General features: G+C 36.7%; 2 protein-coding genes across 2 annotated transcripts; both read right to left on the bottom strand.

Moving 5' to 3' along the window:
• LOC127810702 (ATP-dependent Clp protease proteolytic subunit 2, mitochondrial) lies at window positions 1-6,458 on the bottom strand. Its single transcript, XM_052350310.1, has 2 exons — window positions 6,079-6,458; window positions 1-712 (listed from the first exon to the last, which is right to left on the bottom strand). The coding sequence occupies exons 1-2, from the start codon at window positions 6,371-6,373 to the stop codon at window positions 294-296; spliced, it is 714 nt and encodes a 237-aa protein (XP_052206270.1). The 5' UTR covers window positions 6,374-6,458; the 3' UTR covers window positions 1-293.
• Window positions 6,459-8,618: 2,160 nt separating this feature from the next.
• Window positions 8,619-11,302, bottom strand: LOC127809150 (60S ribosomal protein L44). The gene is made up of 4 exons (XM_052347862.1): window positions 11,172-11,302; window positions 9,219-9,398; window positions 8,997-9,071; window positions 8,619-8,899 (listed from the first exon to the last, which is right to left on the bottom strand). Exons 1-4 carry the CDS (start codon window positions 11,172-11,174, stop codon window positions 8,840-8,842), a joined length of 318 nt encoding a protein of 105 aa, XP_052203822.1. The 5' UTR covers window positions 11,175-11,302; the 3' UTR covers window positions 8,619-8,839.
• Between the last annotated feature and the right edge of the window lie 4,357 nt (window positions 11,303-15,659).

Below are 15,659 nucleotides of genomic sequence, written 5' to 3'. Positions count from 1 at the left end.
GAACCAGTAGTAACCACATTCATAGAAATAAAATCTCCAAATTTTGGGTGCTAGGCAATGGCTAAAAATACATCTGAAAAGCCTCAGAGAGAGAGAGAGAGAGATTAGGAAACCAGAAAAGGGAACCAACCAGAGACGTGTGCTAAATTAGGAAAAAGACTAAGTTAAACAAAATGAAATGATCCCCAACTTCACCACAGAAGATGTAGAAATAAATAAATCCTTCCAATTAAATGCAAAATGAGAGAGACCCACAACAAAAAAACCCAGAAATTTGGGATTTGCCCTAAAAGCTATTTCGAACCTTTATCTTTGGACTCATCCCCGATGGCATCTGTGACAAGAGCTGTTGGTCTCTGATCAATAACCTCATCAATTATCCCAAATTCCTTTGCCTCTTCTGGAGTCATAAAATAATCCCGATCCATGTTCTTCTGAATTATTTCTACAGACTGTCCTGTATGCTTCGAATACAACGCATTAAGTGAATCCCACACACGAACAATCTGCTTTGTGTGAATCGTCATATCTTTGGCCTGCCCGCTATATCCGCCTGAGGGTTGATGAATCATTACTGTCGCATTTGGGAGAGACCGCCGCTCACCTTTTGCACCAGCAGCCAAGAGAAGAGAGGCCATGGATGCAGCTTGACCCAAACAAATAGTATTGATAGGAGATCTTATGTACTGCATTGTATCATAAATTGCAAGACCTATATAAAAGAAACAGTAACCAGAGTGATTATACAGATATGCGACAATATACCACACATCTTTGGCATAGTACTTCATCCAGGCTATCTCAAATAAAGGGCAAAAGGTCACAGTTTGGAACTGAACTTAATCATGGCAGTTTTATATGAATAAAGGGAAAAAAAAACTTTGATCTGATCTTAGTCATATTACAAGTTTAATCTAACACATCTCTCTCAAAAGGTTCTTTATCAATCCATGCAATTTCAGTGAACGGCAAGGCCCATATGAAAGAGATGAAATACATGTCATGACCTTGAGGGTATTATTGTAATTATAGTACTATTGTAACCGTGGTGTGAATAAGCCTATTGTATTAGGCGGTTACAACTTTAGTTGATTGTACCTATTCGGTTATGATATTTCAAACCAAGAGAAGTAAATTATAAGAGGCCACGTGCAAGAGGATGGGAATCAGGAATAAGAATATTGATTGTTTCCCTCACATTTCTTTTCCCTCCTCCTCTCTCTCTTCTCTCTAATTCTCCCTCCTCCCCTCTTCAAATTTTCCCTCCAAATTCTACACCCTACATATAATTCCAGAATTGGCCTAGCCTTAGATCTGAGGCTTGACAATACATATGATAATAGTGTGGATGACCACTGTAGCCAAATCTTTACAACCATGCATATCAAATTGACCTTCACTGGAAAGACATGCAGATTCACACACACACAACACGCACACACACATTTATTCATATTGCACATAAAGGTAATAGAACTTGTTTCCAATTAATAAACACATACGCATATATTCATATGGTGTGGAAGATGTGTCATGTCCCAAGGGTAATTAGAAGGGCAATAATGTAATTAGTTATATTAGTTTGTTAAGAGATATTTGTGTGTTTGTTAGGAGCACATGAGTGCTGTTAGAAATTAGTTAAGGAGTTAGCTAAGGCCTATAAAAAGGCCCATTGTAAGAGGAGAGGGCATGTTGAAATTGATATTGAATCTCTACTTTCTCTCTAAGTCTCTCTCTCCAATCTCCTTCACGTTCCTCTTGCTTCTTCCCCTTTCTCTCTCAATATCTCTCCCTTTTTCTACTGATTTTCCCCATCCTACAATTCTGATTTCATTCTCCAATTCCTCTTCTAACCTATCACGAACCCTAGGTTCGTGACAAATGGTATCAGAGCAGTCGTCCTCAGTTGTGAGTTCGGAAATTCAATAGTGTCCGATCCGATTTGGGAGGTAATCCAGTTGGAGTTGAAGCAGAGCAACGGTTCTTGGCGGTGGTTCCGATTTGTTTCGAAGGCTGCTGAAATCAATTTCAGTGATTAAACGGAATAGGCAAAAGTTCCGAGGTGATAGCGAGTCCGCGGGTGTTGATGCGAACAACCAGGAGGTCGCGATTTGGACTTGGGAGTGTGGCGACTGTACAAGGCGAGCATGAGTCCGTCGAAGGTGAAGCAGACAACCTAGGCGTGAGCGACTGAAGCGGAAGACAGGTTGCATGAGCTTTGTTGGAGTTGACGACAGGAGCGAGGAAGGTGTCGCAACCATTACCAAACGCGACCAGTGGGTAGGTAGAACCAGAGGAGGATTCGCGACTAGAGAGAATGACTGGTACGAGAGATCCACTGAAGTTGGCGACGCGGACAACATCAAAGGCAACGCGAACTGAGGAGCCTTCGCGATTAGTGTCGGAGTCCATCGAAGGTGACCCAGCAACATATTCGGAATGGGCGAGGCAAGATGTTGACGAACGGTAGCGAATTTTAATAAATCTTACTCGGAATTGGCATGCTAAGGAGAGGCTGACGGTGATACCAAGTGGAATTTGAAGTCCAAATCAGAGTAGCGCAATAGGTATAGGAAGCTGAGGTACAAACGATCACGACTTGTGAGATGGAAGAGTTGTTCGACTTTTATTGGAAGCGAGCAGAAGGTTGACGCTCAGCCGCGAATCGCAGTGAGTTGGTTGAAGTGGATGGGCGAAGCAACTTAAGCAGAATTGGAAGCCAAGTCGTAAGCTACTGCAACCATCGAATTCTTAATTCCGCAGAATTTCGTTGGTTGTATCACAGTTGCTCAAGGTAGGCACAGCAGCAGCAGAGCCAGGTTATCTTCGTGGCTGTAAGGGACCAGTGATCAGAATTTCCGTCTAATTTTTGGAGGAGAGTAGGCCGGTGCTTCCAACGGTAATTCTGTGTAGTTTGAGGCAATTCAAATTCAGAACCGATTAGCTTGCAGAGGGGTTGGATCCAGAATGTATAGTTATCCTATTCCTTCACTGTCGAAGTATGTTGTTGGTGAAAATTCGGCCATGGGTAGCAGTGCATATATGAGACCATTGGAGCCTCAATTGTCGCAGATGAATACTTCATTTTCAGCTAGAATGGAGCTTCAATGGCAGCCAAAGGAGGCTGCATTTTCAGTTGGTAGCAACAAGAAACATAAGAAGGGGATCAGCCAATTGGACAAAGGAACCAGTAGTGGGTTTGATGAAGAGTGCAAGGAATTCAGTTGAATGTTTCGCGAGAAGTTGCAAGAGTTTGCAATGATACTATCTAAAGAGTATCATTACAATTTTTCAGCGGAATACTTCAATGATTATCATGAAAGTTTTAACAAGGAGGAATTTCTCAAAATGGACCAACCGAATGAGAAGTCAAGATGGCAGGAAGGGTATTCAGTTGCAGTGATTGAGAAGTTAGAAGAAAAAATAATACCCCAAGATGCATCTATTGAAAGGCTGCAAGGAAATAATAGGGAAGTAATTGATGAAGTAATAGAGGAAGCCAAAGCCAACTCATTACCCCGGGTGGCTAGTGCATGGGCGGAAGGATTTGGTAGTGTTCCAGATCAGAAGTTTGTGGGAAATGGAATAGCATTGGGTCAGGAAAATCTGATTGAAGAACCAGCAATTTATACAGATATTGGAGCTGGAATTCTCCCTCCGATTTTGGACCTACCGGAAGCTAAGAGTGGGAATACCTGCAACATTTATCCTAGGCCGGGTCAAGATTGTGACGGACCACATGCAATTAAAGAAGGCCCTAAGTATATTACTCCTCTGTCTTTGGATCCAAATAAGGTTGAATCATCCTTGGCTAGGGTTAAAATAGGTATCAGACAGCCCCCAGTGCTGGTTTTGGCAGGAAGGCTAAGGGAGATAGCTGAAGAAGTAGAAGATTTTGCCGAAGGAAACAAAACTTCTGTTGCTGTGTTGTTTTTTACTTCCACTAGCAAATCCAAGTTTCTGTCTACTGCATGGAGGGATGATTTGTTGGCTGAAATTGAAGTTGCAGCAGCTCCTAAGGCTAATGCTCACAAACAGCCTTGGTATGAGTCTCCAAGGAAAATCTGCAATCTTCCATTGCTGCATTTCGAGGATGTTGTTGATATCTTTCAATGTGCAGCTGAGGTGCACCATGGAGGTGTAGGAACAACTACTGCTGGTATTGAACTTAAACTCTATCAAATTGCTCCTATTGAAGTTCTAGGCCGAATTACGGCGGGAATTGATCTTGGATACTTAAGAACGAGGAACCCTAGGTTCGTGACAAGATGTCACTTCAACTGGCAGTGAGTAAGGATCTTAATTCAGGTAAATAAACTTAATATGAAATAATGCTCGAAAGTCCAAAAGACATTGATAGGAATGAGAAATTGTCTAAATAGCCTCCTTGAAAGGGGGAATAAGAGTGTGCCTTCCCAGATCCTGCAATGATAGAACCTCATTTGTTCCCTTGTCCTTTATTGATGGAAATGCCGCCCATGCATGAGTTGAATCACAAGTATATAATGTTTCTTGGATACAAGTTTAAATAAGCAAAAGTTTTGAATGAACCAGATAATTGACTACAATTTATTGTCTTGTATTTTATTGACAGGAACATGACACTTGCATGCAATTGAATTGAATCACGGCTATCTTCTGTAAAGCCTGATAAATTTTGAATGCAGGTTCAAAAAGTTCAAAAACAACAACAATGTGGGGTTGACTACATTGAATTCTAACTTGCATATCATTTTATCTATGGTTTTAATCTTTTGTACAGCCCTTATAATGAATACAAGTTTAAAAAAGTGAAAACTTTGTATGAACCCATTAACCCAATGATTATCATTTTAGCAATCAATGTAGCCAATTCAAACTCCAAGCAAGTTCAGTTGAGATGGCTATCTTTGCTACTTAGAGAAAGAGACGAAGAGAGAAGGAGAAAGGAAAGAGATTACAATCTCTGATTGGATGGGTGCATGAAGCTACCTGGACATAGTTTTTTCTTTGGTGTGACAAAAAGAGAGGCTAACCTTTTTGTCCTAAATGTTTTATGCCGAGCAGCAGAATATGACATGCAAACCAACATTCATAGCTTACATTCCTTGGTTTCTAAGGGATCTAATGTCAATTTGTGCCCCTGCCTCCAGAAAAGAGTCCTTATGCAGAAGACCCTCCCTGTCAATTTGTGATAAATTTAATCACATATGATGTGACAAATTCAATCACATGCTTCTTAGTTTGTAGATCTCATGTTCATGCCCGTCAAGTGTCTGATAACCTTTTTGATTCCAACATCCAATTATAATCCTTGATCTCCACGTAATAATGCCCCTCACCTGCCAGCCCACACCCCTCCCTATCTGACCATTGACATATCTAATAGTGTCATCTTCTGTTTTCTAGATCTCACTTTCCACCCCCAAACCAGAATTCTCTGTTTAAGAATTTGTTTTAGTTTCAATGTTTAATTCGAGTCCTAATCTCCCAAATAAGAAACCGTTTTGGCATTTGATTTCAACAATCAATCCTATTCTTTGCCCTTTTTAAAGAATTCTACTTTTTGTTATCCACGTTTCACTTTCCATGCCACAACTACTGTTCGGTAAAATGCACAAGTATCCATTAATCCTAACGCGGCCACAACCGAACACCAAAAATGCAAAACTAAAACTGTTTTGGCGTTTGATTTCAACGTTCGACCCTGTTCCTCATCCCTCGAAAAAATCCCCCTTTCCCCTTTTTCAGGTTTAAATTTTCCTGCCGCACCAACTGTTCGACAATATGCGTGATTATCCACTCTTTCCAAATGCAGCCGCAACCAAACACCCAAAAACCAGAGGCGCAAACTAAACCGTCTTGGTGTTTGATTCCAATGTTCAATCCTCTCCCTTACCAATTACCATTCGAAAAATCCCCCCCCCCCCCCCCTCTTTCGTTTTTTATGTCTCCATGAGCACCAACTGTTCGACAGTATGCGCGACTATCCATTCGTTCCAAAACCAAAGACACAAAAACCAGAAATCGAAAATTAAATCCAAACCCAATAGAAAAACGTAACGTAACGCAACGAAAGCAAAATGAGATAGAAGAGACCTGCAGTGACGGTGCCACCAGGGGAGTTGAGGTACATGTGGATGGGCTTGGAGGGGTTCTCAGACTCGAGGAAGAGGAGCTGAGCCACCACGACGTGGGAGGTGTCGTCAGAGATCGGGCCATTGATGCAGACGATCCGCTCCTTGAGAAGGCGAGAGAAGATGTCGTAGGCTCGCTCGCCTCTGGATGAGTGCTCGATCACCATGGGAATCAGACTGTAAGTTCTCCGAGGAGTCAATGGATAGCCAATTCCGGCCCGGAGCTTGCTGATACCGCCGGAGATTAGGTGCCTCATGGCGGTGCGCCGGTGGCTGCTACTGCGAGGGAGCAAAGGGGGGGCGGGGAGAGAGACCAAATCGGCGAGGGAAAGTGGTACTTGCGAATTGGTCGTGGCTCTTAGATAAACTCTTCTTTCTTTTCTTTGTTTTTTTTCTAATACAAACTCTTTATTATTATTATTAGGTTTTACTAATGGCCGTCAGTGTATTAGTTAATAAAGATATATTTAATATACTAGTTATTGACCCATGCGATGCATGAAATATAATATTTAATAAAAATATGTATAAAATAATAGTTTAAAATATAAAATATACATTCTAACAAATTTAATATATTATATGAATTAGTGAATAAATAATAATTTTATTTTATTGTGATTAAAATAAATTTTGAATGACTTATTTGTATATAACATTTGTGGTCGAAATTGTTTGTTTACCCTATTTATCACATATTAGCATTTTCAACTCACTACATCTTGTGACTCTTGATATTGCAACGTACAGTTGCCCATTTATCTACTTGAAGAATTAACGTTTAAATTATGATTAATCATATTTATTTGTTGTTTTATGTGTCTTAGATATATTTTTTATTTTTTAATTCCTAAATATTTATCTGATGTATTTAATAAATTAAATAAATCATTACTGAATAATTCATTTTTTGGTGTATTGAAACTTGTTGTATTCTATAAATTGAATGTAGGCACATTCAGTAATATTTATCTGCTTAAAGAATTAATGTTTAAATTATAATTAATCATATTTATCTGTTGTTTAATATATATAAGATATATTTTTTATTTTTTAATTCTTAAATATTTATCTGTTGTATTCAATAAATTAAATAATTTATTTTTTGATGCATTGGAATCTGCTGTATTCAATAAATTGAATAAATCATTATTGAATAATTCATTTTTTGGTGCATTGAAATCTGCTGTATTCAATAAATTGAATGTAGACACATTCAATAATATTTATCTACTTGAAGAATTAACGTTGAAACCATCATGAATCATATTTATCTCATGTATAATGTGTCTAAGATATATATTTTTTATTTTATAATTCTTAAATATTTATTGATTGCATTCAATAATTTGAATAATTTATTTTTTGATGCATTGAAACTGTTTATACAATAAATTGAATAATTCATTTTTTGGTGCATTAGAACTTGTTGTATTCAATAAATTGAACAAATCATTATTGAATAATTCATTTTTTGGTGCATTAAAACTTGTTGTAATCATAAATTGAACAAATCATTATTAAATAATTCATTTTTAATATATTGAAACTTGATGTATTCAATAAATTGAATACAGACACATTCGGTAATATTTATCTGCTTGAAGAATTAACATTTAAACCATCATTAACCATATTTATTTGTTGTTTAATGTGTCTAAGATATTTTTTTTATTTTTTACTTCCTAAATATTTATCTATTATATTCAATAAATTGAATAATTTTTTTTTTAGTGTATTGGAATCTACTTATTCAATAAATTAAATAAATCATTATTCAATAATTCATTAAAACTGTTGTATTCAGGCTTTTATTTTTATTAATTATAAATATTTTTAAATAATAATAATATTATTATTATTAAAACAAATATTTAATTTTATCTCAAAATACTAAAGACCGATAAAAGTCTCAAATAGTCAAAATTTTGAGATTATCGCCCTTACGCAGTCTTTAACTATTCGTGCTATCAATTTCGATATAGAGGTAATTCACAAATAAAGACTTAACCTCATTATACAGAGTAAAAAATCAAATTCATGATTTACTAATACAAATCTTAACTTTTCACAAATACAAATCTTAACTTTTCACAAGCCAACCACTTACCCCGGGCTTAGAGTTCAAAACTTACTTGTTGATGACACCCAATTATCACGAGTTCAAAACTTATTTATTGATGACACCTAATTATCACGTTTTAAACGACATCTCACGTGATAAAGCATGTAATAATTTTTATTAAGCTAGAGAATTACAATTTTAGTTTTCTATTTTTACTTAAAAAAATAAAAAAGCTTATTTTTGGGGTTTAGGCAAAACTGACTTAATTGAAATACAAAAAATAAAATTAAAACAATTATAGATAAATGAGTCCTCAAGTAACTAATACAACCCTACCTCCTACTTTTCCGAGCTTGAGTCACAAACTGGACTCAGCTGTTTGGTTTGGTTCCAAGTTTAATCTGTACCCATAAATAGCAATGATCCACAGGCCAATATTGTAGAACAAACAAAACTTGCTATTTTGCAAAGAAACATCCAACAATCAACCATCTTAAATGTTTGTAACAGCAACTGATTGATACCCCCATTAATATTAAATTCTGAAATTCCACATCAAAATAGCACGAAACTAGCCTACACGAAGTTCAGCTGAAATTTCAAGTAACTTAGCACTGCAACAAGACTGCAAGTGCAACAGTTCGCCAGGAACAGCCATTTAGAAAAGAGAAGTCCCCTTCCCCTTCTTGTCCCCACCAATCTCAAAGTGCTTGCACCTCTGTAAATAATGGCAACAATAACATATTTGTCAAGAACAAGAACAGCAGCAGCAAATATAAGCTGAAACAAAAGAGGAAGAACGTTGAGGAGCTAACCTTGATTGGGTGCTGGGACACATGTTTGCAACCCTGGCATTGCAGCCTCAACACGATTTTCTTTGTTGTTTTGGCCTGTAAGAAGCGGGTAGAAGTCAACACTGTAAAACTGTTGAACACATCTATGGTAAAAAGATTAATGTCCACATGGACAGGGATCTTCCAGCAAAACAAACACAAACTGCCAAGACTAATAAACAAGAAACTTTAAAGAGTTCTAACCTTCTTGTGGAAAACAGGCTTTGTCTGACCACCATAACCAGACTGTTTTCTATCATAACGGCGCTTACCTTGTGCAGCCAAACTATCCTTTCCCTTCTTGTATTGTGTTACCTTATGCAAGGTGTGCTTCCGACATTCCTTGGACTTGCAGTATGTCTTCTTTGTCTTTGGAACGTTCACCTTCAGGGGGCAGATCAAAGATTCATGAATAAACACAAAAATATAATTACCTTTTCTTTTCCCTCAAAGAACTGCGTTCAAAGAGGGCATACTGGCAAAGTTAAAATACATGGAACTTCAAAGTATCACTTTCAGAAGAATTTAAAAGACGTGCAATGCAGATACCAACAATTTCGCATTTCATTGGCCAGAATTATGGCATAAATTCCACTTCTTCAGATATAGTGTGGTTCTTATACACCAAAGAACAAACATGAAGTAGAAATTTAATCCAACAGCCACTTCATAGACAAGTACAACAAAATCTATGAAAATTCTAAAGGAGGAGACATAAAGATACTTATATCATGGTAACATCAAACCTCATGCTCTTCAGATCACGTAATTTCAGCTAAACCCTGTCCCTGCACTGCTGCTAATAATAGCTACCTATTGTCCTTGTATGTAGCAGTTGATTTTACATTGATGCTACTGCTAATACAATTATTCTCACTTTCCATAATGCAACTTTTTTTGGGTCAGGATTTTGCTACTTATCCTAGAATCCTTGTGAGCATTGCCATCGTTCTACATTAATACATGTGCAGATCAACTGAATCAATTTTGGACAATGTGTACATATAGCCTTCAAAATAGAGCCTTCAATGAAAATCGTAACAGTGGGGAAAAACTAGGAATCAAATGGTTTAGTTAAGTACAATGAGAACTTCAACCAGACCTTGACATGAAATTAGCTAGAAAGCACTTTTTGGTTAAGCATAATGAGAACTTCAACCAGACCTTGACATGAAATTAGCTAGAGAGCACTTTTTATATCATTTAAACACATGATTTTGTCAAACTTCACCAACATTTTAACATGGTCACATTACAGGAACACAAGGCATGGAGTCGTCAAACAGCATGCCCAACAAGGAAAAGTACCAAAAGGAGACAAAGAAAAGCCAATGACTGATCCACCTAGGAGAGAATAAAGGCGCTACATATCTCTTGAATGGTTAGATGACACATAAAGCCAGAAAGACGTTTTCTCCATTTTCGTTTATGATAAAGAGAGAGGATTTTACACAAAACACAGAATCCACCAATCCCCATTAGAACAGCAGACACAAAATCCTTCCCAACATTGGAAGACAACCCCTTCCTTCTCACAGAGAATACATCAACTCTAGCACACGATTGACAGAAGGCAAATATGACAATTTGAAGATATTTGCAACTAACTGCAGATAAATTACTAGCGAAAAGGGATCAATTGACTTGTTAAGATAATGAACATGGACAGGCTAATCAGCCAATTTACACCAACAGGTAAACACAACAGATGCAGTAACAAAGCAAGCTTTACCACAAACAAGAGAGAACGCTGTTAAGCTCACCAAGTGAGATTTTCTACTTCACCAAGCATAACTAATAAGCAATCCAAGATCATTTTACATCTTCGATAGACTTCAGAACTAAGCTAGGGTTTTGAAATGCGAATGATTAATTAAAGCGCGAGCGAAAACTCCTAATCGACTATGTAGCCGATCTTTCACTATAGGGTTCGAATCTGATTTTGAAGCCTAAAACCTAGGAGGTATGCCGCATGTTTCATGACTATTATTTCCTGGAACAGAAAACGAAACGTCCCCTCATCTGCGTATGGCTAACGGTAAGTTAATACCATACGTAACATTCGGAATTGAAACTCCTGCAACTTTTTACAGATTCTTTCAGCGGACAGAAAGATGAACTCATAGAACCAAAAGATGAAAGCGAGGGAGGACTTACCATCGCTGCGTTCGCCAAAGCACAGGACACAACCAATTGCAGAATAGGCCAAAGAGACGAAGTAGGGTTCCGATCAGAGAGACGAGTTTTTATAGCAGTGATTTCGGTTGGAATTAGGGTTTCGGTCAAGAATTTTGATGGGCTGCGAATAATTAAGCCCGCACCCAATGTCGGCCCATAAAACGGCCCGTTGATTTTTCATTTAATTTGAAAATTAAATTTGAATATCTTCTCACCATTTAAAAAAAAAGAGGAGAAAGCTAAGGAGTCGTTTGAAAATGCTTTAAAAAATTTAGTTTAATTTATTCCCTTTTTTCTTAAAAAAATAAAAAATAAAAAAGTTATTTAATTTTGTTGTGAGCTGTTAAGAAAGTAAAATTGAAAATAATATTTGATTTCCGAAATCTGTGTTTAGTATTAAATTCATGTTGTGGGTAAAAAAAATAAATATATTTGGCCTACAATCATTCAAATTACAATGATTGGTTTTTAGTTAGATAAAAAATAATTTAGTTAAATAATAAAAATATATTAGATATGGATCTGTGTTAAAAAAGTTGACGGAGTCTTGTGTTCACTGAAAAATCCACTTATACTATGTAGTTGTTGTTGGAGAGCCCTAAAGTCATTGAATCTAATGAATTTATTGTCGAATATAAAGGATAAACAATCAGATTTTAGATTTAGGGAGTTCGCCTCAATAAGTGTTTGTCAAATTTACTCGATGATGATTGACATTACTTAAGGTTAATTGGATTTGGTGGTGTTTGTAGGAAGGATGACCAGAGTTCAAAGAGTTTGATGAAACTAGAGGCTATAATTGGTTGATGTTGTCAAGAATCGATAGAATTTAGTTAACAATAACCAGATCTAATTGTTTGGTGGAGATGGCAAGAAATGGAAGAAAGAAATCACAAGTGATGAAAAGGTAAAATTGGTTTGTGGACTACTAAAGGGAAAGGGGCAACAAGAGGGTATGAATTCTAATATATATCATTGTAAGCGAAAAAAGTAAGAAACTCAAAAGGGGACAATGATAACAAAAACAATGTCGTGTCGAAATTTGAAAAAACAAATGAGACATTATGCTGAAGTAGAGAGAGTGCCTAAATTCAAATACATATCCGGTAATGATCTAGAATAAGGAGGTAAGATTGACAAAGCATCTAAATTATTTCCAAAGTTCAAAACATTAATATTGACCTAAGAAAGTGGGAGAGTTCTAATTTTTTTTGAAAAATTTAAAACTTCACGTCAATAGAGCCACACACCAAACATTAAGTTTTAGTTTGAACTCAACCAAATAACCAATCAAGACTGGAAAGTGTGTAGAAACAAATGAAGCATATCTATAGAAAATCAAGGTAAAACAAAATAAGGGATCTCAATTCGAATACAAGATAAAACATTGAATACACTTCAAATAAGATAATGATAATCATTACTTATTTGTCACTGTAAACACAATTTGAGTAAAAGAAAATCAAGAAGACCTATTTTAAAACCCTCAGCTCAAGACAATACCTAAGATTTAGGGATGGATAAATTCAAACATAGTATAAAGAATCAGAAGATGGGTATTGAAGTTTTCTTGATTTTATGCACCCAAAACCCAGTAAATATAGGTTCATGCTCATTCAATAATTCCAATTCAACTTAATTCTGGAATTGTAAAACAAACCTTGTCTCAAACTCTGCAATTTATACAGGGTTGATCCTCATTACAAACCTTATCCGAAAAGTTATAAGGGAACACTAAGGGGTGAGATAAAGGTATGATATTTAATTATGTTTTATAATTTTTAGTTATCTCGAACTCTTTGCTAATTTAAACATCAGAGTAGTGTCATCTTGATCAAGTCCAGAGACAATCAGCCTTATTTTTTGTTTATACAAAAATCCCAACTCAAAACAACATATCCTGTGGTCAAAGTCTAGCCTAAGTGGAATAAATTTAATTGGTCATACATGATTAGATATCTTAATAAGCATATCACAAATGATATAAAATATATTTGTGCTCATATTATTTCGTTTATAAGAAACGCGAGTTCTTTACTTTTTAGATTTGAAATTCTAAATTCATTTTATAAATTAAACATAAGAGAGTACGATTGACAAATTATATTGATCATTAACATGTGCTTTTACACTAATATCACATAACATATATCTTGATATTAATATTTAAGTACAACCTAATATATAAATATGAAAATGCATTATATAGAACATAAAAAGTATACTATACATATGAAAAATCAGCTGTATATTACATTTTTCCCATATGATATATTATACCCTTTTCGTGCTGTGATCACAGCTCTTTACATTATATACCATACACAAGTGTCCTTGGATGACGTGGAATTTCCCCAAAATTACAGCCTCCACCCCAATCTTCAAGCGGCTGCTGACCAGCACAATTTGCACCACTGCTTTCCAAGACTATGAAGGAAAAGAGAAGAGAATAAAATCATATATAGGCTATAAGTTGCTCAACCTACTCCAGTGATCTCTCTCTCCAAGAGCCCTTCAAAGTTCAAACACCACCTTGTCTTAATCGGGTATTAAGTTGCTCAGCACAATTTTTCAGATCTTCATTCATCTGATTTGACTTGGTTCCTGTTTCGGGCATTAGAATTTGGATTAGTTCTTAATCGGGGAATGAAGTATAACCACGCAGATAATGGCACAGAGCCTGCCCCAGAACAACATTATGATCAAGGTCACCGTTATAATTGAAATTCAGACCGCCGGCGACAATTTTCCGGTCAGTTTGCCGCCTTCCCGCCGCGGTTGTTGATCTCCTGCCTGGCCTGTCTCCGACCTTGTCTGAAATTCAAGACACCAATTAATCCAATTTGAAAGACAAATGAAACGAATACAGAAAGTGGTTTAATTAATAATTAATAACCTTGAGGGCCTTGCTGTTATTCAGAGCTTGATCGGGAACGGCCGCCGAAATCTTGGCAATTGCCGGAGCATGGCGTTTGGATATCCGGGGGGGCTTTCCCGACACCGTAAAAGAATCAACGGGGACAGTCTTGGTGCCGGCGAACTTCTTTATCCGAAACCTCGCCTAAGAGAACAACCGGATCTTTCTCCAGCTGTCGAGTGGAGGGCCTCTCTCTCTCATTTTCTTGGGAACATTCAGGGAAAACCCAAAGCAACCCAGAAAGCAATTAGTGGCTCTGGTTCTGGGTTTTGGTTTAGGGGGGATTTGGACAATGGGAAAGAGAGAAATAGGGGTAGAGCATGGAGGGGTTCTCAAGGTTAATGGAAAGACTTGAGGTTGGGCTGGGAAACTGTCTCTTTTGTTCATGGCTTGATACACGTTTCCAAATATAACTTGGTTCTTCCATATATTTCCTATCATCCACCCAAATCACATGCTTCTTCTCAATAACTATCTTGATAATTATATGTTCACTGCTGTAACTCAATCTTTATATATTTCTTGCAGAAGGTAAACATGACAATTGGAAGATATTAGTAGAATAACTGCGGGAACAGTTAGTAGTGAAAAGGAAGCAATTGGCATGTTAAGATACAGAACGTGGAAGGCTAATCAGCTAACTCACAATGAGGTTTCCTACTTCACCAAGCATACTTAATAAGCAATGCAAGATCATTTTACAATCTACATCACATCGTAACTTGTTAGGTATGTGGGAGTTACTCACCTTGTTAAGATTTGAACCTTCAAGTTCAAATAAATGTACCTCTAGTTGCTTTGATAACCACATCGTCTTACGTTCAATAGATTTAAGATGGAGAAACCGATAAGATTTATATTAGATAACTCTTAACAAGAGAATTTCTCGGATGTTTTGAATGACTAGTATGTTGATCGACTATGTTAGAAGACAATATTACACTCTAGTCAGTCAGATTTTTCTTGCCTAGTCAGATGTTTCTTGTTTATTGGTTACGAGACTTGGCTCGTTCTTTAATTGATCATTTTCCTGGCAAAAACCTCAATTAGCTCTTGAAGATGTAGATTTTAAAATGGCCTTGGATTGGTTATTAATTATGCTCCGTGAAGTAGAAAACCTCATCGTGAGTTGGCTGATTAGCTAGCCTGTTCATGTTCTGTACTGACTTTTACTGCAGTTGACCTACAAATATCTTCAAATTGTGATGTCTCCTTTCTGCAAGAACTATAAGAATATTTAGTTACTGCAGTGAACATATAATTATCAAGATAGTTATAGAGAAGAAGCATGTGTTTGGGGTTGATGACAGGAAATATATTTAAGAACCAAGGTATATTTGAAAACGTGTATCAAGCCATGAACAAAGACACCGTTTCCCAGCCCAGTCTCAAGTCTTTCCATTAATTCGACCTTCAGAGCCCTCCATGCCCAGCCCCTATTTCTCCCCTTCCCGTTGTCCAAATCCCACCTAAACCAAAACCCAGAACCAGAGCCACTAATTGCTTTGTGGGTTGCTTTGGGTTTTCCCTGAATGTTCCCAAGAAAATGA

This window comes from Diospyros lotus, chromosome 9, assembly GCF_014633365.1.
Source record: "Diospyros lotus cultivar Yz01 chromosome 9, ASM1463336v1, whole genome shotgun sequence".
NCBI classification, from domain to species: domain Eukaryota; kingdom Viridiplantae; phylum Streptophyta; class Magnoliopsida; order Ericales; family Ebenaceae; genus Diospyros; species Diospyros lotus.
The sequence above is the reverse complement of the archived record's forward strand: the minus strand, read 5'-3'. Positions and strand labels throughout refer to the sequence as shown.